The 27,116-nt window shown below is 42.0% G+C and overlaps 1 protein-coding gene across 1 annotated transcript; it reads right to left on the bottom strand.

Annotated features, from left to right (window-relative positions):
- Positions 1 to 389: 389 nt before the first annotated feature.
- On the bottom strand, positions 390 to 23,140 carry IRF2 (interferon regulatory factor 2; the record flags this gene model as incomplete). Its single annotated transcript, XM_079534507.1, has 8 exons — positions 23,036 to 23,140; positions 17,237 to 17,336; positions 16,445 to 16,621; positions 13,928 to 13,974; positions 10,264 to 10,375; positions 6,254 to 6,418; positions 1,942 to 1,988; positions 390 to 701 (listed from the first exon to the last, which is right to left on the bottom strand). The coding sequence occupies exons 1-8, from the start codon at positions 23,120 to 23,122 to the stop codon at positions 390 to 392; spliced, it is 1,047 nt and encodes a 348-aa protein (XP_079390633.1). The 5' UTR covers positions 23,123 to 23,140.
- Positions 23,141 to 27,116: the final 3,976 nt, after the last annotated feature.

Below are 27,116 nucleotides of genomic sequence, written 5' to 3'. Positions count from 1 at the left end.
ATATTCCAGCTAGTTCACATTTTCTCTTCCATTCTGAGGCTTTCAGTTCCATCACAGCCTTGACAGCAATAAGCGCAGCAGCACCACTTCCCCTGTGGTCAGTTGGTCCTCTTATGAAACACTGGAACCTGCAAGTGGGCCAAAGTTCTTGTTTTATTTTCCTACGTAGCAACCCTGCAAGTCCACCTTGGGTTCAGATGTACACACTGACGGCTGGAGTCCTGAGTTAAAAACACTCCGGCACTGGAGTCAGACACAGCAATGTTTTATATTGCCAAGGCTTTCTTTACCTTAGATTTGTCTAATGTGCGTCAAGGGATGAACCTCTCCTAGAGAAACGTAAAATACAAAACCAAACAAAACAAAGCTAAAAAACACACTGTCAAAGCTTAGCAGCTCTTGACTCTTGACTGGGTGATGTCTGACGTCTTCTTGATGACGCTAGCCCGTGTCTCGCGGTCTGGCCGGCTGCTGCTAGTGGAGGCTGTGGACATTACTTGTGGCAGAGGGATGTCTGGGAAAGGTGGCCAGGAGCTGTTGTAAGGCAGCGGGCAGCTTTCTTCTTTGATGGTGACCTGGAGGTCAGGCTTGTTGGCTACAAAAGTAGCCATGCTGGGAAGCATATGAGAAGTGTTCCGCATTCCCAGATTGCTGAGATATTGTTTGCCTTCGATGTTTTTCTTCTGCCAATGAAGTCGTCCCTATGAAGGGGAAGGAAGAAGAAGGAAAGACTGCATGAGTGAACGCACTTTGCAAACGGCTCCCAGCAGTAAGATAAAGACAGAAATATGCACAAATTGCACAGGAGTTACCCCATCTCTAAAAGCCTGAGTCACCAGCAACTGGCTTTGAATATCTTTGCTTTCTGTCAGTTCTCCCTTTTAAGTCCTGTGTCTTAATCCTGGTGGCTCTCCAGTGCTCAAGACACTCTGCCCATTCTTCTCATGGAAAACAAAGACCTTATACACAGTATGCCATCGGCAAAATTGGACACAGGTGACCTAAAACTCAAGAGCTTCAAATGGAAGTCTCCTCCATTACTGGGGTGGGCTGGCACAGAGACTCAAAAGCACTGTCATCAGAGGTAAGGCTGCAAGGAAAGCCCCTTGGCAGCACGTCCACCCATCACAGGGATGAAGTCTGATAAGGAAAACATGAGCATCCTGTCCTTTCATCATCACACATGCTGCAGTGGCACTGCAAAGGAAGGTCCCCACTGGGTTTGGGGAGATGGGGAACCCCCACCTCAGCCACCACTGGTGCAGCAGTTGGGGCATTTCCACACTTTTCTCTCTTCCTTGTAACACAAATTCTCACAGGTAGCTTGTTTTCCACCTGCTCATGGAAGTAGGAACAGTCCTCTGGTACACAGCAGAGGAATGACACTATTATAACCACACAGACAGAAGGTAGCTCTTGCTGTGTGCTAACTCAGTCTTGCCTGCTTTTGACCTCACACACCACAAACATTGAAGTTGTATTTCCATCACACGTGTAAGCGTTTCCTCCAATTGTATGAGTTCACATGCCATTTAAGGAAAACAAAGCAAGTGTGCATCAGCTGAGATAAAATACTCACTACCCAGCAATGTCAATGCAGCGTACACATGCACGCGTGCGCAAGACAAGGTTCAATAGTTTGCTCCATACTGACAAACCAGCTGACACTGCTGATGGCTCTGCAGAGTATTTCCTCATGAAAATCAATTTCCTTGTAGCTTCAACAGATGAGGAAGAATGAACTTGCAGAGATATCTGTTCTGCTTGAAAATCATCCCAATATTTGTCTCCCCTGGAGCTTCCTACTTTTTCTTTCTCCCCCAGCTATTAAGCATGAATGCTCCACTAGCACACAGTTGCAAACGAAGAAGTGGAAGGAATACCTCAGGTCGCTGTTTTGAAGTCTTGCTCCAAAGCATTAAAAATCCAGGAAACACTTACCTCTGCATTTTCTTCATCGCTTGGAACACTGTCGGTCGTTTCACTTTCTGTCAAATAAAACAGAAGCAAAAATGAAACCCAAGTAATTTTATCTGCAGTAACAAAATCCAGCTCAAGAGGCATGATCCACTTCATACAAGTACAAGCAAACAGAGCCAAGCCAAACAAGCAGAAAAGAATAGTAAACCACAAACCCCCTCTAAAGTAATCTAAAGGCCAGACAACACAGCATCATTGAACTATGGAGTAAATTCATATGGTTATCACAGTTAATATGGATACACTCTGGAATAGACTGCAACAGAGGTGGAAGAAGCAGGTCAATGTTATTGCTCACACTTCTGGGCAGAGAGAGACTCCTGCCGGTGGGGAATGCCTCCTCTTCCCCTTTTTGGCTCTTGGTAGCTTGAGCCCAGTTATGAGCAAAGTCCTGTGCAAATCCTTATTTTTATCTCCCTGCAAATCATCAACAACACCACCCAAGAGGAGATAAGTGCGGTTCTGTTTCATAAACTGTTATCTCAGTTTGCCACCTCAAGACTTCATTATCAGTTCTTGCACTTTATTACTGCTGTTACACTTTGCTCTTGTTTCAGTTTTGCCCTGCCTCCCACTTTATTCCTCATCCTTCTGCCCAACACTCCAGCACAGAGAAGTGGGCAGCCCCAGCACCTCCCACTTCCAAACAGAGCACAGAGACACACATACACCAGCTGCCACTCCTCTGCACGGGGGGGGGGGGGGGGGGGGGGGGGGGGGGAGCGCGGGGGGGGGACAGGACCGCAGCTCCAGCCAGATGACCACCCACCTGCAGCTCAGCCCTTGCTTGCAGAAGAGCCCCACTGTATTTTCAAGCCCTCTAGGTGGCCCTGCTAGAGCAGGGGTAGGATCACATGATCTCCCTGTATGTCTCCAGACAGACTGGCAACTCCCTGCTCTTCCCCAGAAGCTCAGCTAAGGACCAGGTTTAGGCTAAGGGCCATTACCTCATGGGCTCAGTTGTTCTTTCAGACGCAAGGATCTAAACTGCACTCAAAGTCCTTCTGAAATAAGTAAGCAGGCAGCTCAGCTGCTAAACTCCGTTAACTTCCACAGCTGGCATCTTGCCTACTCCAGAGTCCCAGCCACAACATGCAGCAAGGCAGAGGATCTAACTGTGAAGCCCTATGAAGTTAACACTCTGCAGGGCTCCTCATTCACTGGCACAGGTATAGAGAGATGTGACAACATGACAAAGTTGGCTAATTAAGCCAGACTAGGAGGGAGGGAAAGAGGAAGGAGAGGCAGAAAGTAATCTATACGAAAGGAGAAATGGTCCCAGAGACAGTCAATAGGAGGAATTCACACAGAGACAAGAAACACATATTCCTTGACACGAAGAAGCATGTGGCAACAGAAAATAGTGATGTAGATAAAAAGGAATCCATCCTTGATGTCTATACATAACAAGATGCTGAGCAAGAGAGAGCACTATAGTTAGGAAAAGCCATGGAAGCCATTCTGGTATGGAAAGTTAAAGAGGTCATTTGAATCAGGAAGGTTATTTGAATCAGTGTCAAGATGAGGTTGACAAGAACAGCCTTGGTACTAAAAAAAAATGGATTTCATAGACGTCAATGGAAATATGAGGAAACTCATAAGGGCCAGAAATATCATTTGCCTGTGTAACCTCAGAAAGGAACTGGAGGTGTTTTTGAAATAAAGCAGATTTATGTAGGACAGCTGATACCTACTACTTTTTTTGTTGTTATTTCAGAAGAGCTAAACTATGTGCTCCTGCGCAGCTGTTATGGCCATCCTCTTTCCTGCCACTCAGTGGTAGCATCTGACAGAATAGGCAACTGCACTCAGCGGAGCCACAAGGGCAGGTTTAGGGCTCCACATCTATATGGTTTTGTGTGTAACAAGATAAAGCTAGAAACATCACGAGAATGACCCATAAATGTCATTCTCGTGATGTCAAGCCCTGTGGTGAAAAAAGTTCAATTTTTTTCTCATACCCAGTTGGACCAAGTTCTGTTGCTTCAATTTCTGCCTTATACTTATGCACCACCATGAAAGAGCCTCACTCAACCTTCTCTATAGCACTCCAGATTGAACAAGTCCTGTCCCTCAGCATCTCCTCACAGAGAATGAGTGCTTCAACCCCTCATCACCTTGGCAGCCTTTTCCTACATTTGCTTCTGTTTGTGTCTTTCTTCGACCAGGGACTCAAAACTGGACCCAGTACACTAGAAGCAGTGTGACTTAGCATTGAGTAGAGGGAGATGATCACTTGCCTAGATCTGCTAGCCATAATCCTGCAGGCTGTGGCTTTCTCTGCAGCCAGGGCACTTTGCTGGCTCATGTCATAGAATCACAGAATCACAAGGTTGGAAAGGACCCACAGGATCATCTAGTCCAACTGTTCTCCCATCACCCTTACTACCACAAGCTACTAAATCATATCTTGTAGCTCCTCATCCAGACACCTCCTGAACACTGCCAGGGACGGTGACTCCACCACCTCCCTGGGCAACCCATTCCAGTGCCTGACCCCTCTCACCACCATCCTCTTTCTGCAGAGCTACTCCGGATCCCACTCGCCGAAGACTGAATCACTGCAAAGGGCTCTTTCTTCCCAGGCACGGGACTTTGCATCTGTCCTTGCTGAACTGGTTGAAATTGGTGATCCCAAAGGTCTTTTCCAACCTAGATGATTTTATGATTTTGCTGACATTGTAAGATTCCTGTTGGCCCATTCCTGCTGCTTCTCTAGGTCTCTCTGGATGGTGGCCCTGCCTTCAGGCTTATTGATGGTGTCCTCTATTTGGTGTCTACTTTAAATTTTGCAAGCATGCACTCTGCCACCTCTTCTGCTCACTGATGAAGGTATTAAAAAGGACTGGTGACTTCTGTCTGCATTCCAAGAGCTTAGATCCTTTAGCTGAGATTAAAAAAAAAGCATCATTTTTGCTTTTGCACAGCCAGGAACAGTTTTGCAAGAAACATTTGGAACAAGGACAAATGTTTCAAAGGACCTGTCTCCCACTACTAGTAAATTAAAGCACCCCTCCCTATGCTTCGCAAAGCCCTTTTAAATGCTCTGACCATTACAGACTAAACACATGGGGAAGCATGACCATATATCACCATTTGAGACTATTGTTGGAGGCTATTCAACAGAATATCATAATATTCACCCAGACCCAAAGATAAAAAAATCCTACATACATATTTTATAAAAATGCATCTGGAAGTAATTCAGCTTAATGAGTCAAAGGCAAAACCATGTATAAAATAATAAATTGCAGTGGGAACAATTAATTCTCAAGTTTGCCTAAAAAGATGACATTTCTGTTTTTGCCTCTGTCTCCTGAAGCTTGCAAGTTAGCAACACATTAAAAAAGGAAGGACAAGTTGGATATGAAACTTCTACTTTCAAACGTGGTTTTGCCCTGTTTCCTACAAAAATAAGGCTTGTATGACTGCAGGAACTCTATGATGTGCCCATGTGTACATTTGTTTGTTCTCCCCTAACAGCTTCTGAACATATTGTCAGCCTTGGATAAGGGATAAATAAGGGCCAAGACTCTTAACTTCCTACCAATTTCATGAAAATAAGGAGCCCGATAACAAGAAACCATTAGCACCCTGACTCAGGGGAAAGCTTGTTGTCTCTCCCTTTTTTAGGTATCAGAGAATCCAGATGAGAGACAGACGTTGGAAACCAGACTTCCACAGACCCCTTCTTATCAGTCACTACATGGCTGCTCTGGTCTGCAGACTATTTGTAACAAGACATATCCACGCCCTCCGCGGGCCTTCAGATTCACATTTGCACTACATATCATTAATGCAGCCTTTAGCACTCTGTATCCACTATGGTAAGCACCATGGAAACATACAGCAGAGATTACGACCTTTTATCTTTAAAAGATCAGGCTGCCAGGGGGGCATAATATATTTGCAGCGTATCACTTGTACCACTGAAAATGTCCCTCTAATAAAAGATGAAAAGGCCTCTCTACATTACATCCAAAAAGGTTCTTTTTCCATTAGTCACAGGCTAAAAACTGCAGCTTATATTTCCATCCTCAGCTCCGCTGAGCTGTTTCCCAACGTAAAATTAATATACAGGACCATGAGTTTTTGAGTTAAAAATACAGAAGCCAGCAGAACAGACATTACTGAATCTGTATCTGTGCCAGCTGCCCTTAAAGAGCCTGCTATTCTCCAGAAACCCCTGCCTCTGGGCCTGGCACTCCCTAGCAAGTTCAGTGTCTTCTGAGCATTTCTTAAAAAGATCATAAAGAAACATGAGGATGCTTACCTGCATAGGACGAGACAGGGGAGATCTGTAGGGGGTACAACTGGCTCATGCTGAGAGGCTGTTCATCACTTTCTGTTGTCACCTCTACCACCTGGCAAACATCTGGAGGATTGGCAACTATCACCTGCTCCTCGCTGCTGCCATCAAGGTGCGGCTGTCCTACAACTTGGAGTTAGAACAAAAAAATCCATTACTCATAATATGTCAACTCTGCTGAACCTCTAAGAGCATGCTCCAAGGACAAGCTTGGTATATGACTGAGCTGGAATCTTTAACACAGTCTCAGCACCTTCTTCCACATCCACCACCTGCTTTCAATGGGACTTCTACAGGAAAACTGTGTGATTTATTCAATTTCCCCCATCTTCAAAGAAATTTCTTTTCCACTTGTGACAACTGAGAATGCCTAACTCTTTCCTGGCTCTCACTCAAAATGCCCATGAGCCCACCCCAAAACACAAGCTAACCTGATGCTTTCCTAGGGAACACCAAAGCCACAATCTTTCCTCACCAGGACATACAGACCATGGCAATCTCTCTTAATCTGGGAAAGCATCCTCACCTAGCAAACTGGCAACATCCCATTGCATCTGGATGCTTTCACATTCATTATGCACCATGAGAGCAAATAAGCCAGAACTAGTACACAAAAAAACTGGCCTCACAGTCATGTAAAATTTGTGAAAAGCCAATTAATAAATGACATGTGCAAAAAAATATTTCTTCAATTAGAGGCTTATTCTCACTGATACTTGCAATGTCAGAGATGGCATGCAGAAAATCATAGCTGAACCTGTACTCTGTAATCCCTGTGGTCCATGACTGACAGCTACTGTCTAGTTAGTTATTGGCATGTTTTTCCTATCCCTCCCCCCCAGGAAAGTAATATTTAATTCTAAAGTAACATTTTTATTTCTACAAAGTAAAGGTACCATGGATGCTTTGCAAGCACCCCAAAGCACTCTGCAACACTAGCTGTGCTACAGAACACCCTTCTGAAATGGAGGAATAAACTTAGAAGTCACTCAGCAAAGAAGTACAGAGGTAAAAGCCAAAATCTCAGTTCTCTGGAGCTGCTAGAGACAATTCCCCATCTTGTACAACTCCCCTTTTGGTCCCAACAATAGGAACACATGACAAGTGCATTAATCTGGCACTGAGCAAAAAGCCACTAGCCAGATCAGAACAGCCAGCAGATGAGAAGCCACCTCAGGGAATGGCTAACCTGAATCCACAGCTGTCTGAGAGAAAGGGAAAGAATATCCATACCCTTTCACTGCACCATAACGCATCAAAAGGAACAATTTTTCATGCAGGCAAATTCCTACCAGTTTCAATAACAGTTTGGGAAGATTTTATGCCAGAGGAACTGGTCCAGATTTATTTGCATGCTGTGAACTGCTGTTAGTCTGAAACACACTATCCAGCAATAAATGCCTATTTTAAGTTTTAGGCAGCAGGATATGACCTTTCAGGCACCAGCACCCCATTCCACTTGGCAACATCATTCCAGAAGTGGCCAAAACTGAACGTTTCAAGGAACAGTCACAGTTAATTCACCAAGCTTATGGTACTGAATTATTAGAAATTCAGACAGCTTTTTTTTTTTTTCCCCGCTTTTTTTTTTTTTTTTTTTTTTTTTAACCAGAATCCACGATGAAGAAAAATGTAGTAAATGAAGCACAGCACATCTTGAAATTCTTCAGTTAAGTGACCTAAGCACTCTGATTATTAATTTATAAAGGACAGATGTGTCTTTTCTTGGATGAACTCAAATAAATATGCATGAATGCACAATCCACTCCTGTCTTCTATCTTTTGGGCACAACATTTTCAAAAAGAAAAATGACAGGGTTTTCTCCCAGGGAAAAGCTTAGTGAAGTGCCAGCCAACTACTACAAACTCCCTGAACCTGGTTATGCAGTCTGTGAGACAATTCCAACATACAAAAGATGATATACATATCAGATAGCCTTTTTTGGTTTTTTTTTTTTTCAGTTGGATTACTACAATTATTACCATTTGGTTCCTGATATTTTGTTTTGAAAACATCTGCTTTACATTGGGGTACTGGGGGTCAGGAGCACACACACACAGAGTTAATTTTTATCCACAAGAAGCCAGTATTGTGCAACCTTTTCAGGATAAGAGCAGGCCATCTGCAGTGCTTTATCTTTCTCCTCAATACCTGGAGAATTCTTACCCACCCCAAGAGATAAGTTTAGTGCAGCAAAACATACTGCTTATTTGGGCAATATGCCACTGCTCTCCTTTGAGCTGCACGTACATCAGAAACAGTGCAGGTGCTGTTTGTCTTTTCTCCCCTCCAGCTGACTTCTGTCCTTTCTGCAGAATATATCTATTTTACCCTTTCTCCCCTGTTTATATTAAATACTGGCTTGGAGTACTAAATAAGGACTTCTCTCTTCAGTTTGGATAAGCAGCACACTTGCCCAGCCTTTAATTAAACAATGTTGGATCACAGTTATCCACCCAAACCTTGCTGTCATACCCCTGGAAATGGATACAGGGCCTATCCACAAGAGCAAAGGGAAAAAACAAACGGCTAACTGGAGATCTCTCTTGTGAGCTCAAAGGAAAATGAAAGCCCTTCAGGGGCCATTCAGTTCTGCTCCTCTCTTGGTTTCTATGTTAGACCTTTCAGAAATTCTTATATCCCCCTATGGGTCCTGTTCTGTGTCCTGTTATGTAAATCACTGAGATCTTCCAAGATGCAACATGGATTCATCTCCTACTAAAATCGAACAGGAGTTCGGGATACACTGCACTATAGAAAAATGAGCTGTTCCAGTAAAATGACTCTCTTGTATGTTTGTGGATTTGGGGAACACCAGGTACATTGCAAAGGCTGCTGTTAATTGATCTCTGTTTAACTTGAAGGTTTTACAACAAAAAACTGAAGTGTAGGAAGCTTCCTCCTTGGGGCTGCATATCAGCCTTGCTGTATTTCAGATCTGGATTTGAGTCAGTCAGTATATATAGTTTGTTTTAGTGTAAGACCTTCAAGTTATAAAGCTCTCTGTAACAGTATGAACAAATTCATGTCCTAAAACTCTTACAAAGAAAGAACTGATTAAATATCCTGTCATGAAAAGAAAAAAAAAAAACAAACTCATGAACTGCTCAACCATGGAAGTGTTTGTGGGAATGACTTAACACACAGCCCTGTGATGTAAAAAAATGGCAGAATAGTCAGTGTGTGCAATTACTGCCATCTTCACAAAATGAAGATCAACATATTTTTCAAGCACTTTTTTCTTGTATGTAGAACTCCACAGAAAATAGTATATGGGTCACATTTCTAGGAGCCCTCACTGCAGTGACAACCTCAGCCCCAAAAGAGCTGTCAAAACCAGCCCAGTTATTCTATCAAGGGCCAATCATACACATTCTGAGATGACATCTAATTCCTAAGTACCTGTTTCTAAACACAGACTTCACTGATCTTTTTCTTAGCTCTCTAACGTTAAGAATTAACCCAATGTTAAAAACAAACAAACAAGTTCTTCTATTTCATCTTTTTGTTTAAACTCACAAACAAAATGCAATCCTGTATAAAACTGTTTTTTTAAGGAAAGGGAAATCATCTCCCAGCTTCAGTATAACCTGCCATGGACACTGAGTAGCATCTCCTTACAGCAGAGAGCTACACCGTGCAGAAAGCTGATGTCAAGGAAAGCCACCTGAAAAAGTTCCTCTGTGCTTTGCTCTCAGAGAAACAGGCATGCTGCAGTAGCACTGCTCAGCATCACTGCAGAGTGGTGGGGCAGACCTGCAGGCAGGACCTTGTGCAGCTTAGGTTAACAAAAAATACATAGACACAATTATACCTGGGTTCTTCTCTGACGTGCACAGTGCTGCAGAAAGGTGAGTTTGAAGCAGTCAAGAGTTTTCTTTTTTTTTTCTTTTTCTGGCATTACCTATTTCATGTATTTGTCTTTTAATTCACCTGTATGCTTAGCATATATGAAAAGCACAGGAGTACTTACCTACAATGTTCACTGTACTGTCAACTTCATTTTTTATACTGGAGGACAGGAAATAGTCAGAAGTAACATCATTTAGCCCATTAATCCCAAAAGATGATTCAACTGGCTCTTGCTAGAATGAAAACAGTACAGTTGGGTCAGGTTTGATTTATTTTAGGAGCCTGGACTAAGTTCATCTCATTGTTCAGAGATGGTAATGAATCAGATTGCTTCTGCTTGCTCCATTCCCACTGTTCTCTGTTAGACAAAGTATCGGAACAAATAATTTGGTTCTGTGAGAAGCAGCCAGAGTTTACTTCCAAATTGTCAGCTTGGAAACTCCAGCTATTTTTCAATTTCAGATTTAGAGTGAGTCTTCTGGGAGCAAGAAATTAGTGTGCTATTTATTACAGGAGATCGACACTTAGAACAAACAAGGAAGAAACATTGCTTTCAAATGTATTCTATTTCATTTTCATCTTCATTCTCTTCCAAACATGCTCTATCTCTCAGCACTCTCTGAAAGGAAGCTCTAGCTTCAGTTTAACAATTACTAAATTCTAGCCTTAATTTTTCTCTGCAGCTGATCAAAGTGTGTACATCAAAAAGTGTTTACAGCCATTTAGATCACATCATAAACATTACTATAGGGCAACAGCACTGGGAAAACACCACCTGCTCTATATATACTGAGCTGCCCACAAGATGCATACTCTGTAGGTCTGGTACATTCAAAAGGGAATCAAAAAATCTCCCTTCAGACTAGACAACAAAAAAATGTTAATTCCACAAACTCAGGATTTCTTACAAAAGCTATCAACACTTCCAAAGAACTAACTACATGCCCAGCCTTCTTCCTGGTATTGGCACCATACAAGGTTATCAGATAGAAAGTCTAAAGCCTTCAGTTCTCATTCTGGGTGGGCAGTGCTGCCACTGAAACCTAAGTTCTGCATCAATGCTGCACTGATGGCACCTGCAGAGAGGTGCTGGTTTGATCTGTTGCCTTGGAATGCTCATATTCACTGCTCCAAAACAGTAAGTGCAGGGCAAAGGCGAACCTCAGGACTCCTGGTGCTAGCCATCCACAGCACTAACTTTATGAAAGTTTATCGTGGGGACTGGGCACAGGCTGACATGCAGTTTTTAGATGCCATGTGCAGTGACTGGGACCCACTCGTTAAGAGACGTCCTTTGGACACACATCTGTGCTTTCCCAGCCCTCCAGCAAGGCCAGAGTGCAGTCACACAGCCTGTTCCCAGGCCCCTTTTTGCACATCAGAGGAGCGTAAGACAGCTACAGTGCTAATGGCACAAGGTCTTTGATGAATCCCACTGGTGGTGTCAAAGATCCAGTAAGCAGGAAAAGATAAAATTAGCTGCTATTGATCCATCCAGGCTCACTGACTGCAGACAGATGAGGACTCTGCACTGCAGCCACAGTGCTGTGCAATGCCCCAGCAAACACAACAGCCCCCATGGGAATGATGCTTGCACCATAACTTGCTCAGCTTTGCAGCTTACAGCAGAGTTTATTTAGCTGTCCTTTTCAGTAGCAGAAACAAATGCATATCCTAAAACCTAGGTGATGGGGCCAGGTCCACAAAGGGATGAGAATATCAGCACAGTTGGTGTTACACCATTTTCAGTGTGTGAATGTCTGGAGGAAACTGAGCTGAAAGGATGGCAAAAGTGTCACTTAGACTTAAAAATGATCAAAAAAAAAAAAAAAAAAAAAAATCAGCGGACAGCTGCATACATAGTCAAAATTATGCATCTACCATAAGGTAGAGATTACGTCACACAGGCAGTTCAACCTTTACCTCTGTTTCAAAGGAAAGAGCCTATTCATGTCTCCTTGGACTACTCAGCTACTTCTGGCCTCTTTTCCATTTGCTCAAGAGCCGAGTGACCAGGTGATGCATCTGCAAGGTAGGAGATGTGCCCCCCCCTAACTAGGTGCAGGCTCTCAACATCCCCAGGAGGGTCAAGGAAGAGAAGAGTCCTGGCTGAGCATCCTGCTCAAGCTCACCAGTCAGGCACGGGCAGGAATCAAGGCTTCACCAGCGGTATCTGGCAGTGCTCTTCCCTCATGTCAGCAGTCACCTTAGGTGACTTGCTAGGAAGTAGGAACTTGGGCACCCCCAGAATCTGGCAGAAGTGACATGGAGGAGCTCCATGTGAGGCTCTCTTACACTGAAGTCCCTTTTCTCGGACCCTTAGCTTCTCCCTCTCTCGGTGTTATCCCACAGAGGTCAACAGGCCGGTCATGGAGCAGCTACCTACCCATTTTCACTAAGCAGAGGTTTTCAAGGTAAGTGCAAGGCTTTTAACAAAAACCATGCAGCTCAGAATTCACATCACCTAGCAAAGAAATGTAAGCAGTTTTTTGTGTTCAAAAATGCGCATTTGCATTAACTCACCTGCTGTACATAATAATATCCCAGACATCACTGTGATACCCTCAGCAACTAGTATTTGTGAGATTCATTTGAATGAAGAGGGAAAGATTGTGCAGGTAACTCTGCAGTTTTTCAGGTATTTAATATTTGGACTAAAATAAAAGTACTGAACAAAGGGCACAGCAAAGTGCTGCAGCCAGCTTTGGAAGGCATCACGTGCTGCCCAGCTCTGACCAAAGGAGTTTACTGGATCCCTGGGAATCAGTCACATGATAACAATCTCACATGGCTACATAGTCCATATATAATGGTTAAAAATTGGTAGCTCATAGACAATTTGAAATCACAGACAATTTATAAAGCAGTATTCTGTCATGCAGTTATACAAGTCACCATCACCAGAAGAAATTTTTGCCTTTCAAATCCAATTTTAATAAAGAAATTTTCCCAGCCCTCAGTATCCATCTCTCTGCTTCATCGAGACATGAAAGCCACAGTCCTTAACAAGCAAGTAGCAGAGCACTGAGCTGTTGTCCTGTTACAGACATTGCTGTATGCTACCATGGGCTATGCTTTCAATGCTCAAATCCCCAGTTTCAGTGAAAGAACAAAGACTTCTGTGAAGCCAGAAAGCCTGGAAACTTTGCAATTTGTTTTATGAAAGCACTGATGTTGGACCAAATCCTGCTAGTATATTACACTGACCACCTCAGAGGGGCATCAGCGTAACTGCAGATGATAGGAAATACCATGTTTTGCAGGGAAAGTAAATGTGAGTTTGGGTCCATGTTCTCAACAAGAAAAGTCCCATGCTGGCTGATGAGCTTCACAACTTTCTTCTGTCTTACAAAGCACGAGCAGAACACAAGGCTCTGACAGACTTCTCCCCCTTTCCTGAACAAAAATGAATTTCCAATGCCTTCTGCACAAAAAAAACCTAATTGCTTCAAAAGGTACTTCTATTGTTCTCAAGCATTGCTTCCATAATTACTGTATTTCTCCTTACACAGACAAATGGCAAACATATTGCCAAAGCTGCCAGTTTTCCATCCTCCAGGCATTGCAACACACAAGGGCTGTGTCAACTGATGACGTCAGCCGTGGCTCTTCACATTTTAAAAGAAAACAAAGCTACACCAAAGTAACTGCAGCTACTTAACCAAACCAAAACCATGGGAGATTTGCAAATATCCACCATAAGATGCCACTGGGACTACTTAAAAAAAACAATGGCAATAGACTATTTTCACAGGCTTTCAAACTACCAAACAGCTACTTCTTACCTTAATTTGTTTGAACTTGTCATCCTTCTCAGACTTCGTTTTTTTTCCTGCAAGAACAAAAGGAAGATTTCTTAAAGCCCTCCATAACATCAATCGTCCTCCACAGCTTCTACATTCACTAAGAAAGTGAAGGCAAATGTGATCAAAATAGCAGCACCTCCTAGCAAAAGAACTCCTTTAGCTTAGTTTCAAACCCATTTTAAACATTGGGCAGTCAAAATTCACCTCGAGCACAGGGTTTCGAGTTCCATTTTTGAAGGACCACAAAAAGCAATCTCAGTCAAAAAAAGCAAGGTGAAAAATATGAAAGAGTGACAAAGAACCAGGGACTGTTAGATGAGGAGGAAAATTCTCAAAGAAAAAGAATCCAAATACATATCTTGTCACACGTGAGACATCCTCACTGTACATAGTAACAAGAAAAGGGAGATTGTTCTTTTATTTAATGTGTGAAAAGAGATCACAGGAAATTTCAACACACATTTTTGTAAATAGTTGCAACATAGGGAGGGGAATATAGATTATAATTTATGTCAAAGTGATTTATGCACTCATGTTGGATTGGAGAATTCAGAAGAAAACCTAGAGTGTACGGCCCTCACCAAATCTCCTGTGCCTTGTAAGACCTCAGCATTGCTGCCCCTGCTCCGTCTTGAGGAGACCCTAACGTGGAAGCTCAGAGTTGCTGATGAAAGCTCTGCTCTACCCGCTCTTTGCACAGACGTGTCCCAGGAATTCCTCCCATCTCTACTACAAGATAGGGCTTAGAATTAAAAATGTTTGCAGACAAATTCTTTTGCCCTCACTCATACATAAATTTAGCTGCACGTCATGTAGAAAGGACAAATGAGAAGATATACAGGGGCCAAAAGATGTCAGTTATATAGTAGCTGGATTTGCTGTGGAATCTTCTTCTGCTATGACACAGAGCTCCAGAATCTCTGTTTTCATTCTGAACTGTTCTGGTTCTTAAAGCTGTGAGAGGAATCTGGCACAATGGGTCAGATTATGGTTCATGAATATATGCCTGCATGTACAAAACACAGCACAGATGAGAGATAGGAAACAGTTTCAAAGCAAATATTCTACTTTTTCCAGATTGATCTTCTTTTCATACTATGATTCTGCCCCCAAAATGCCCAAGTTATTCATTTCCATTCACATCTTAAAATTAAGATGAGCTTTATATACCACAATTTTAAAAAACAGCAAATTGAGCTATACCAAACTTGATTTTAGAGGAACATCATGCAGAGGTACAACATTTGGACGCTAGGTTATCTTTTCAACTAATACATCTAGGCACTAGAAGATATCAGAGGAATGAGGAAGCCCATTTTCTACTCCATAAGCCCATAACAAAGCTAAAAAAATGCTTGCATTTCTGTTCAACAAGAAACCAAATATTCCTTAGACTGACCTGGAGTTTAGGCCCTCTCCTGGCATGTAGGAGACCCACCACCTAAACTAAATCCAGGGAATTTAAACAGTTTCCTACTTCACCACTACCATGCTGTGCAGGAAAAGAGCACAGCCTTCCTCCTGCTTTTTTCATTGCCTAGGTTACCTACCGAAAAAAGTGCCTGTATGGTTTAATAAAGTGTTTCCCCAAGATGCCAAACTTGTGAGTTTGCTCCTTGTATAGAAAACCCAGATGCTGAGTTTGTACTCCCAGTTCCAAGTGGCAGCTGAGTTTAGTTCCTATGTCCCACAAAAACAGATTTTTAGTGCAGGCCACAGCTACACTTAAGAACATACTCTCCCTACTCAGATGAAAAGAGTGCGAGTTTATTTCTATCCTTGCTTGCAAAAAGATAGCAAAATGTCTGCTACCATATTCTGAATGAGCTTTACTGTATGAAATGTATCAATCTCTAATATGCCCCAGTCACTCTCCTGGAATGAAGCAGGCCCATTTATCTCATGAGAGATAGGAAACAAGCAGATATGGCTTTGTGCTGCTTTCATTCAGTAGGACACCTCACACAGACTGATTTTGAAACCAGTGCCACAGATATTAAATACATAGGGGTGCTCCTTTGTGGTATTCTCAGCTTCCTCAACCCATATTTTAGTTCAGCACTGATATTAACACCTCCTGCAGGAAAGATTATTCCTGATTCAAGCTAGGGGCATTCATAACTCTGCAAATCTTCAGCTGTTTATGCTGTATCACTGCCTCAAATGAAACTTCAGCCATTTGGCAGCAGTTACTTGGCAGCCCCAAAATTCAAACAAGCATGGTACCTGCAATTAGCATCTGAATACAGCTCTGTTGGCTTTAACAGAACTATCACCATTCTAGAAGCCCAGTACCCTATCTCGTTGATCTAGCAGCTTGTTCCCTTAATTGAATACAGCCCATTTTTCACAGAGACGTTCCTAAATTCCAGGGAACAGCTGGATGAAAAAGTCTGACTTTACAGCAGGAGAAGTAAAACTGGCACACTATGCAGGCCCCGTGGTAACAATGCAGCCAACACCACCAACTTCACACTCACAAGCTCTCTCCTCTACCTTTTTTGGAAGGTCTTTCAGATAACGGCAGCATCCGGTACACCCTGAAGGCATTGTTTCCTTTCTTTATACTTTTGTCCTTCACTTCTTCTATATCAGGCAGAGAGTTCATAGCACACCGGAAGTTTGCCTTCCATGTCTTTGGGTCGGGTTTATCTACTCCTGACTGGTATTTTCCTAAGCAAGAGAAGAGAGTTAAGCATACATGATGCGTAACTGAAAACCTAAGATAAACTAGTAACAGCATAGGTGAACTTCAAGGTATTGGCCTTTGGTTGTTAAGACAAGCATTCGAACAACAGGTGAGGTTGCAAGAGAAAGTGAATGTTGTGATCTGATTTTCATGCATGTTTCCAGAACACGATTAACAGCTTCTGCCCAAGAAAGACCTAGAGCACTGCAGATCAGATGTAACTTTACAACAACATGGAAAAGCTTGCGCAGCATTTACCTTTATTAAGTCTGGCTCAAATCCATAGAAGCATATAAAAAGCACAAGGGACCAAGTCTACAAAGTGCTGAGCATGCTCTACTCCAAATGATTTTGAACCCTATCTTGTTAACATTTAAATCAATTAAGTTTTACTGTGCTTCTCAATGCAAATGAGTTACAGCCAATCAATAAAGCTGGAGATTACTGCAGACCTTGAAAAAAGCATTTAACCTCCCACATATCTGGAAACTTCAATTCACTGTCTGTGTTAGTAAAAACAAAGACATGAAAGAAGGAAAATATAGATTTAAAAGGAAAACCAAGTGAAAATCTGTCCTGCAAAAAGAGAGTTCCAATACCTGTGTGAATTGCCCAGTTTCTAAATAAGGGAGCATCTTTTTCAACATCCCACCCATGTCTTGCAGCATGCATCCAGGGAATCTGAAAAATCTTCTTCTCCTGGAAGGGAAAACAAACAGGAAATGCCAATGTTGATCGACTTGATGGATTTTCTGATGATTTTAAGTCACTTATTTTAAAATGCAGTTCCAGCATCTGCGAGTGTTTTGCTTTCTTCTAACACAGTGCTGCTGTCACTGGGCTCAATAGGAAAACATCCTCTGGCGTCAGTGAAAGCAGAATACAGTCCATACAGTCCCAAGTACACAAGATACTCAGATGCCCCTTCACAGACTCTGAGGCTGGCAGCTTTCCAAGCTGACACATGGATAAAACATGCAATGCTAAACATTTCTAAACATTCAAACGAAGGCTAGTTTTGGCAGCACTGACACTCTCATGATTAGAAAAATCAGATATAAAAATAAACAACCATAAGAACCATAAGAGATAATTCAAGGGATTTAGAATTCAGTGAGAAAAACACTAACACGATGAAAGAAAAGGACATTTAAAATGTACCGGCCAGGCAAACAGGGCATATATCAAAACAAGACATCTCTGCAGTGGGGACAGAAAAAAAAAGAAAATTGGAACACCCATGTGCAGGGATGGGTTTAAAGGCAGTTCAACTTTTTAGTTTAGAAAATTTGATCAAAGAGAAGCAGATTTAAAGCAATCAAAAGAAGGCTTGTTTGTCCTTTGTTTACAAAGCACAGAGTTAAACCAGGGCATGCCTTATATAGTGGAAGTTTATACTGACTCACAAAGAGAACAGAAAAAACTCATGGAAGACAGTACTAAGTCACTACTAAGGATGACAGATCTGAAGAAAAACCTGTGGGAGAATGTACTCTGGTGGCTGTTAAGGATAGCGAATTTGGATGCAGCTCCAACTCTGGAAGCTCAACAGCTTTCAGCACTTGAACAGCACAGGAACAGAAACAATTAAATCCCTCCTGACATGTTTCAAATACTCTTTCCATTAGCATTTAGGCCCATGCCATCATCACAGATAGGACACTGGGCCAGATGGATGATTTCATGGGCCAGATGTGCTTTCGTGTCATATAACACAGCATAAGAACACTTCATGCTCATTTCTGCAAAGCCATGCAAAAAGTTTATGTTCCACAAACAAAATCCTCCTCTTGAAGAAGATGCACCTTAACCTGGCTTCAAACACCGACATATTGCACTTAAGTGCAACCTCTGCAGGTTTAAATTCCCTTCACAACCAGTGAAGAGAAAGGCATTTTCAGGGAACAATTTACCTCAACTCACCAACTCAATTACACCCCAAAAATGCCTATTTCCCTTCATTAACTGCAAACAACTGTAGACAGGCAGCCCTCGTTTAAGCAACTGCACTGTGTAAGGTCAGGGAGAAGAATCCTTTGCCCTTCCCCTAGCAATAGCACTTCCTCCTTGTCTGTCTAGTTAATATTTCACTAATGTCAAAGTTAAGTCTACTTGTCTTCCTTTTTCTATGATCTTTGCTTTCTTGAGCATGCATTTTTTTGACAACTTTCACCTCTTCTTTTTTTTTTTAATCCTTTCATTTATATTCACTTGTTCAGAATTGCATTTTTCTCTCTTGCTTCTCTTAAATCTTTTCCTTAATTTAGTAAATACAGATTTAACATGATCTCTGTTCTCCTTCAAATTCTCATAAACCCACTCATTGTTAGGAAATACTCCTTCTCTGAAAGAGTGGTCAGGCACTGGAATGGGCTGCCCAGGGAGGTGGTGGATTCACCAATCCTGAAGGTCTTCAAGGGACTTTTAGATATTGTGTTGAGAGATATGGTGTAGTGAGAACTATTGGTGATAGGTGGATGGTTGGACTGGATGATCTTGTAGGTCTTTTCCAACCTTGGTGATTCTATAATCCTTTTCATGCATTCTTGTTATTTACTTCATATGTCCTTTGCCATCTTACTCTTTCCCTTGTATATAGTTAAATCACCCTACAGAGGTGCTCCTCTCTCTCCCAAGTAGAAGAGGTATAATGGAAGCTTCAATCCCACTGTCCTGCAGTCCACACCACTACTGTATTCACTGGAGGTAGAATAAGTTCTATTGTCTTATCTGTCCTAAAGATGACAATCAGTATGGGGAAGGAAAAAAAAAAAAAAAAGAAGTCCATTAACAACAAAAAGAAAAATTACCAACAAGAATTGTAAGAAATGACCAGTCTAAAAAGTCATCTCACATTTGGTGATGGGAAGAAGTTTGAATGATGCTACACAGTGCTACAGAGGTTATACCAGTGACTTCATATGCTGCTTGAAAATTCCAAAACTTATTTAGGAACTTGCATACTGAACAAGACTATAGATGTAGCACCATGTCACTGTCAACAGTACTTGCTGCTTCAAAGGAAGGTGCAAAGACTTTCCCAATAGCAGTCTAAGTGCTCATTACAGAAAATCCTTCCTAATACCATGTCTTGAAGCACAAGGACTTACAAGAAATTGTAGTATCAATAGAAAATATATATATAATCTACCTGTATCATCACTTCAAAATATACTTAATTTTATGTCCAGAAACATTTTCTCATCAACTATGTAAATATCTAACCTTCTCTGAAATCCCTCAATACTGCTGATTGTAACAATCTCAAGTGGCTAAAAGTTCCACAGAATAAATGGTTGCTCTGTTCTAGTTTACCTAGATTCTCCCTATTTAAATACTATTTTTTCATTTCACTCATTATCAAACATTTTCTCATATCCTTCTTCATTCCTTCTTCATTAATAATGACTAATATGAAAGGGTCATCACTGCTTTTTCTTAGACTTGGAAAATAAAGTACTATTTTGCACAGCACTTCATCACCAGGCATTTCTATAGGAGGCCTGTGTTTGTGCATAAAATTAGGCTCATCAGAGTCAAAAGCACAACCCACAAAACTGCTGCTGCATAACTGCTACCACTATCCAATGGGGATATCAAAAGGGAAAGAGGTATCACGTTCTTAGAAATAAGCAGGAAGAGGAAAATAGTACTGAAAACTTGAAACTCTAACTGCAGAATGCTCCAAGCAGGTGAATGAGCATGAGATCAGACTAGTTAAGAAGTCATTAGGCAAATTTTAAATAGTGACCTCTGTTTGGATGGTAATACTCCAAGCAACCATCAAAGCAACGGGTTGCTTTCCAGCTCCTGTTACAGCTACTTTGCATGTTTCCACTCTAATTTCCTTTTCCAGACCCATGAGGGATGCTGACCTCACATTATCCTCCTCCTCACATCACCTCTGCCCTCTGCTGAACTATGTAACTTCTCTCATGCCTTCCAGTTTTGTCTCCCTGGGATGGTAAAGAAATTCCCTTCCTCCCTTCTGCTGTTTAGCAGGAAAATGTTTTCACTGAGGAGGAAGATAAGTATTTATTATTTAAGCCCTTTAGAGGAGGGAGTGTAATCTGGAGGGAAAAAAAAACAACATCAACAATGCAGTGCAGAGCAAAGCAGGAGGTGTAGTGTGACTGACTGAGAGTAGGGAAAGGAAAGTCGTACATCGGCTGTTACCTGACTTATCACTGTTAACTGAAAGGCTTAATTGCTCTTAATTCCCCAAGAAAAGACAGCCAATGACAAACTTAGATTGATACTCACTTCTTCAATATTTAAATCTTATTTCCTTAAAACTTGTGCACACATACACATGTCATTCTCTTGCTAATCTGCCCCATCTTCTTTTCTTTAATGAGAACCATACTTTCCCAACCTTTAATTAAAATACACAAATTCTGAAATCCTACAATTTCCAAAGTCAATTCTGTGCATACATAACATGCTTCAATAGATACGACATTTTATCAAAGATTCCATGAATAGCTTTGTTTATGGTCAGGATTTACAGTAAAAATCTAAGTATTTTTGGATTAATGATTCATTGTGGAATTAATTTCTAAGCATTTTTAAACAGAAACACTCAGAAGTGCTATTAGCTTGTTGATCTGGGTAAAGAACTGGCTGTGTGGCTGTGCCCAGAGAGTAGTGGTGAATGGAGATCAATCCAGCTGGCAACTAGCCAGGAGCAGTGTTCCCCAGGAGTCGCTACTGGGACCTGTCTTGTTCAGTATCCTCAGAAATGCTTCTCCAAAAGAGTGGACAGGTGCTGGAGCGGGCTGCCCAGGGAGGTGGTGGAATCACCGTCCCCAGAGGTGTTCAAGAAATGGTTACATGTTGTACTATGGGACGCAGATTGGAGGAGAAATATTGGTGGTAGGCGGACAGCTGGACTGGATCATCTTGGAGGTCTTTTCCAACCTCAGTGATTCCATGATTCAATGAAAAGCAGCTCAAGATGATGCCAGATGTGAATGTAGAAGTGGAGAATCACAATCTAATAAAGGTCAGTGCAGGCCATTTAGCCACTAATCCCTTAGTACAGGAGCAGTGTTTTCATACTGCAAAGCAAGTGCATGTTGGAGGCAATGCAACAAGTACATTCCCAGAGTACAGAGAAAGGTTACATGAACATAACCTACAGACAACAGCACTAAGATGCTAAAATCTGAAATACTTTTCCTGCAGCTAAGCACAGATAAATGATTATAAATGACAGAAACATTCAAGAAAGGACAGCAGAGATGGACTATCAGTAGGAAAGACCTGACAGAAGTAGAGACAGTAAAGGAGAAGAATTCTGAATGTGGTATTTAAATTATGAAGACAACAGTAAAATCTGTTCTCTTCCTCCTCTTCAACTATGACCCCATAATGCAAGAATAAGGACCTACTCAAATGCACAGGGCAGCTAACTTGGGAATGGATAAATAAATATTTATTTACCCAGCCACAGCATATGACAGTAACTAATGCAGGTGTTCCTGAGAAACAAAATTTGCAAACTGAAATTGACAGGACTGTTGTTAATTGTGTAGTTACAAGTATTTTTAACTTCGTAAACTGAAATAAAAAAATATCAGTCTTAGCTGTCATTCTCCAGTCTTAAAACTGAACATCTGAGTGCCACAACAACTACAATGGAGAGAATACTAGACTAACTGGACTAGAGCCTTAAACAGGATGGCAGCTCCCATATTTCTGCACCTACTTTACAGCATTTCCACTGTATTCATTTTGATAATAAAGTGGTTTTTGTTGCTAAAACTGCGCAATTCCTTTCAGCATGGTGAATAACTCTTCTGCATTGCATAATTCCGGGTTTATTACAGCTCAAAGTCTCAAATACACTGTTTTACTGAATCAATTAAAAAAATGCAACTGGATTCTAATGTGCTTACAAAATTTCTAGCGCTCTCACTATGAATTCTGGATAAGGAATAGTAAGTTGGGTCTGGTATAGGAAAAATTACCTGATTTTTTTTCTCAGATTCACTGCTTTAAGAAGTATCAGAGATTTCATACAAGTCTGAAAGAGATCATCACTTCAACTCAGAGGTTAATGCAGAACATAACATTACATCTCAGATGAGCATTTTGTTCAAAATCCCTCTGACACTATTTGGTAAGCAATTTGTTCCAGCTAAAAAACTTAACAGAATCTACATTTTTTTTTTCCACCAACAAAGGGTCAGAGGAGGAAAATGCTTATAAACAAGTCACAAATCTAACAGGCAAATGCAAAGAGCTTCAGATCTGGAACGTAAGGCCAGAAGAACAGGTTCAGCAGGAAGCATTCAGCGTTGCCCCTTTCAAGACTAAGAACACGAATTTACACTGCTATGAAGGACCTCATTCACACACACGTGCAGGCGTGCTTGCACAAACACACCCCTTACCTTATTTAGCCATTTCAGCCCTGGTATTGTGTTAGAATTTATTTGTTCTTCCAGCCACGGGCGCATCCGCATTCTTTCGACAGGCATTGTTACCTGCGCTGGAAGGAGCTGAAGGGAACAAGGGACAATGTTACTTGTTTTCCTGGCAGCACTCAGCACAAAATACACACAGACCTACTTATTAGCAATTTGCAGGCACTTAACAATCATAACACTGGCTTGGGATCTGCGTAGGAGACTCCCATAAGAGCAACTGAGATGATAAGACTTTCTCCACAGCAGAAAGTGATACATCTACATTAGTAAACCCGTCACCTAAAGACACATGCCAATGGCAACAGCTCTTCAAATGACACAGGCAGGATACCACAAAGAAAATCAGTTGTCCTCCTGCAGAGATCTCTTCCATTGGCCTATGCTGCATTTGCTGAATACACTTTTTGTCAGCAAGAGAAAACAACAAAACCAGCAAACAAAGCCACACAGGAAACATCTCTGCACTAGCCATAATTATATATCTACTAACTAGAGTGTTTTCAAATGGCTGCTTCTGTTGCACAGACTTGATTAAGACAGCAAAAGCTGTATTTTTCATCACAGTACTTCATTACACGGCTTGGCTCTGGTTGTGCACAACGACCCCTTCCCTCCAGATTTATCTGATTGACTCAGCCACTGATTTTTTCTTAAACTACGTTTCAATAGTGCTTAGCTAGGAAGGGAGCACTCTGCAGCCCCCTCCAGGGGGGGACATACCAGGACACGTTATGTTACTCAGCTAAGGCTCCAACCGTCTTCTTTGTCTCTCTCTCTCACACACACACAAGCACACGTGACCCTGATGCACTTCCCCATTTAGAATGGTGAATTATTGACAGAAGAGTCCAAAGTCTTGAAGCTAGGACAAATAATTTTAAAAACATGAACCTATCTCAAAGTGCCAAGCAGCACTAGATGCAGATTAAAGCACTGCATAAAACTTCTGCTAACCAGCCTGCAATCAATCATTTCCACATTCAAGTACTTGCATTTGGGCTGCTTCTTCTCTCCCCCACTACACCAGGCTCAGCTCCTTCCTCTCTCCTTTGTTCTTCACAACTGCATTCTCTGCATCATTCTTAACTTCTCTGCTCTGCTATTCTTGTCACCTTTGATCTTTAAAAAAAAAAAAAAAAAAAAAAAAGAGAAAAACAAAAAGACTAGGCAACACATCTGAAAGCACACAGCAATGACACAAATGTAAATGTGTTTGTTCTTTTTTCCTATGGGATTACGGGCAACAGACAGACTAACAATCAGGCAGCACCAAGCCCACACCCAGTACAAGAGGAAGAAAAATGTTCAAAGTTTCCTCTCATTGCTCTGAGGACATGTATTTCCTGAAACTAACAAGGAATTAAAACCTGAGCGCAACAATAAGGCGCTGATATGTTTCCAGGGACCAAAAAGGTCTAAAATAGCTTAGAAAATGCTTGCCATTGCTCAGCTCACTTTCAAGTTCACTTTACATATAAGAAAGCAGACAACCCTGGAGCCCAACAATGGTGGAATGCTCCTGCAAAGCCCCAGTCTGTGCAGGAGCAAAGTTCTTTTCTGAGTGACAGTGACACAGAAACACAGAATCATTAAGGTTGCAAAATACCACTAAGATCATCTAGCCCAACTGTCAGTGTAGCTAAAATGCACTATTCCCTCTTTAAATATGCAAGAAGTGCAAGCACTTTTTCACAAAGCAGATGCAACCAGGCCCCAGAAACCCTTCTAGTACCAACTATCCTGTGTGGAACACTCAGTGCCACTTCTCACCTATCAGGCTAGGGTCAGAGTTGAAAAATGCAAATGACCGCGCTGAAGTGCAAGTGCATTTCTATTTAGCTATCAAGGAAGAAGTATGCAGATGTGACCAGCATCTTATAAGCTTTTCTTCTTAGGACTTTTCAAATATATATACACTCCGAGACAAGTCAAGGAAACACTACATATCACTTCAGATTTCAATTTGTAAGTGCGTGCACAGGATACATCCTGTGTTGCAGCTAACAAGCCTCTAAGACAAATGTCAAGCCTATCTGAATGAAGTAGTTACACAAAAAGCAAGGAAGCAACCTCTAAGGTAGCAGCAGCAAATTCCATTTCGGGGTGAAAAAAATAAAAGCTGCCTTTGTGAAAAAGTGATGCTTTTCAGGAGGGAAGAAACTGCTGACACCACTGCTACAAGGAAGGAGGCCTTGCTCAGAGACAAGGTAGAGACATTTATCTCACCCCTCTCACGTCCCCAGGGACCCTACCAGCTGTTCCCTGCAGATGCTCATCTCCTTCCCAGTGCCTGGAGCCCTCTGGAACCAGCACATAATCCACAGCCAGTAGCACACACCTTCACATCCATCACCTGCACCTTTTCAAATTCCTCAGCGCTAAGCAGAAGAGCAGTTTGGCTTGTGAGAAGGGAGGAGAGGCTTCCAAGATCTGTTTATCTGAAAGTAAAACCAAAGCCAGCTAAAAATAACCAGTGGTGATGTCCAGCTGGAGGGAGTTGTTGGCATTTTCTGGGGAGCTGTATTTCACAGAAGGGCAAACGCAGCATGTGTGCATTCATCAAAACATACCCTGTGCTCTTCAATGACCACAAGCTGAAGAAAATAAAGCCTGACGTTTTCAGAACGCACTCCCAGACCCTTCTGCCTTGGGACAGCACGGACCATAATGATGTTAAAATGCAGTGGTTTTTTGGCAGCCGTACGTCAACAACATCTCTGCAATGAAAATAACCAGTCAGCTCTATCTAGCAATTGTCTGTATGAAATGAAGGTGCCTCATCTTCCCTCTAGGGCTGTCATACATGTGCTTTGCTTGTATAGTAAGACTACGATTCCACAACGCCTCAAAAAGTAACCTCTGTATTTCACCACTGCCTTCCAGGATGTGTGACACAGTTTAGAGGCAGGCTTAGCTGGTGCACCTGGGAGTCTCATGACAATGGCTCCTTTCTGCACTATTTTTGTTGTTGCCTTCACTGTCAGCTTGAAATCCAACCCTCCACGAGTGGTGGCACAATCACCTTCTGCCGTCAATTGTTGCTCGAGTTTTTAAAGATCTCTACAATTCCCTTAAACAGACAGCAAAAGCACGCTGAGTTTCACTAGCCATCACTAAACATAGTCATCTTCGCTCTACATTAGAGTATGTTAATTATGAAGCAAATACAAAGCCAGAAATGAGGGTGAGCCATACAAAACCACAGGGAACATCAAGGCCTCTCACTCCCACTTCTCTCTGGTGTTTACCCATAAGAAAGGAAAAAGTGAAACAATGAATCCTTTTAAGGAGAATGAAACATTAACATTTAGAGTGTGAAGCAGGCCTGCAACACCAGGAGTGCCTGTGCACCTACAGCTCACTGCCCATCAACCTTCACAGTGCACTTCCCCTTCAGACTTACACTCCTGAAGTCACAGCTACATGTAGGTGCACGTATTTTGTGCTCTGAGACTGCCTTCAGCTCCATCTCAATCTCATCATGAGCCAAGATTTTTCTCACCCAGATGGTTTTGTGAACACGATGAGGAAAATACTAGGGTTGCAAGAACACCTCTTTCTGTAAGGTTTGTTCAATCGGCTGAAGCTCAACCAATGCTCCCATCCAGCAGAGAGGGAAGTGCACTCCAGCATGAGAGCATCTGGAGAGGACAGGTGACATCCCCAGAATCCAAAACTGCTAATGAGGACACTGTGCTTTCAGACCACAGCTTCAAATTTGAGCTGTACTGACCTCTAGCACCTCTCTAGGGAGGGCTCGGGAAAATACTCAGCATTTCCAGAGAACCATGCTGAAGTCAAGCTTTCTGGCATGACACTGAGAATAATTTCTGTCTGTTTTTTCTTCTGGTTTATAATTGTCCTGTGGTGGGGGGAAGGGAGAAATAAAAGCCAAGAAACACAATCAACTGCTAATGCAGATGGGACCCTGGAAAACATTTTTCTATCCTACAAGAAAAGGAGAACTCATTTAGACAGGAAAGTAGGCCTGCCTACTGGGAATTCACTTTGTCAACATTTGACATTCTTAACAAGAAAGCACATC

The sequence above is a fragment of the Tetrao urogallus genome, assembly GCF_951394365.1.
Source record: "Tetrao urogallus genome assembly, chromosome: 4".
Taxonomy (NCBI): Eukaryota; Metazoa; Chordata; class Aves; order Galliformes; family Phasianidae; genus Tetrao; species Tetrao urogallus.
The sequence above is the reverse complement of the archived record's forward strand: the minus strand, read 5'-3'. Positions and strand labels throughout refer to the sequence as shown.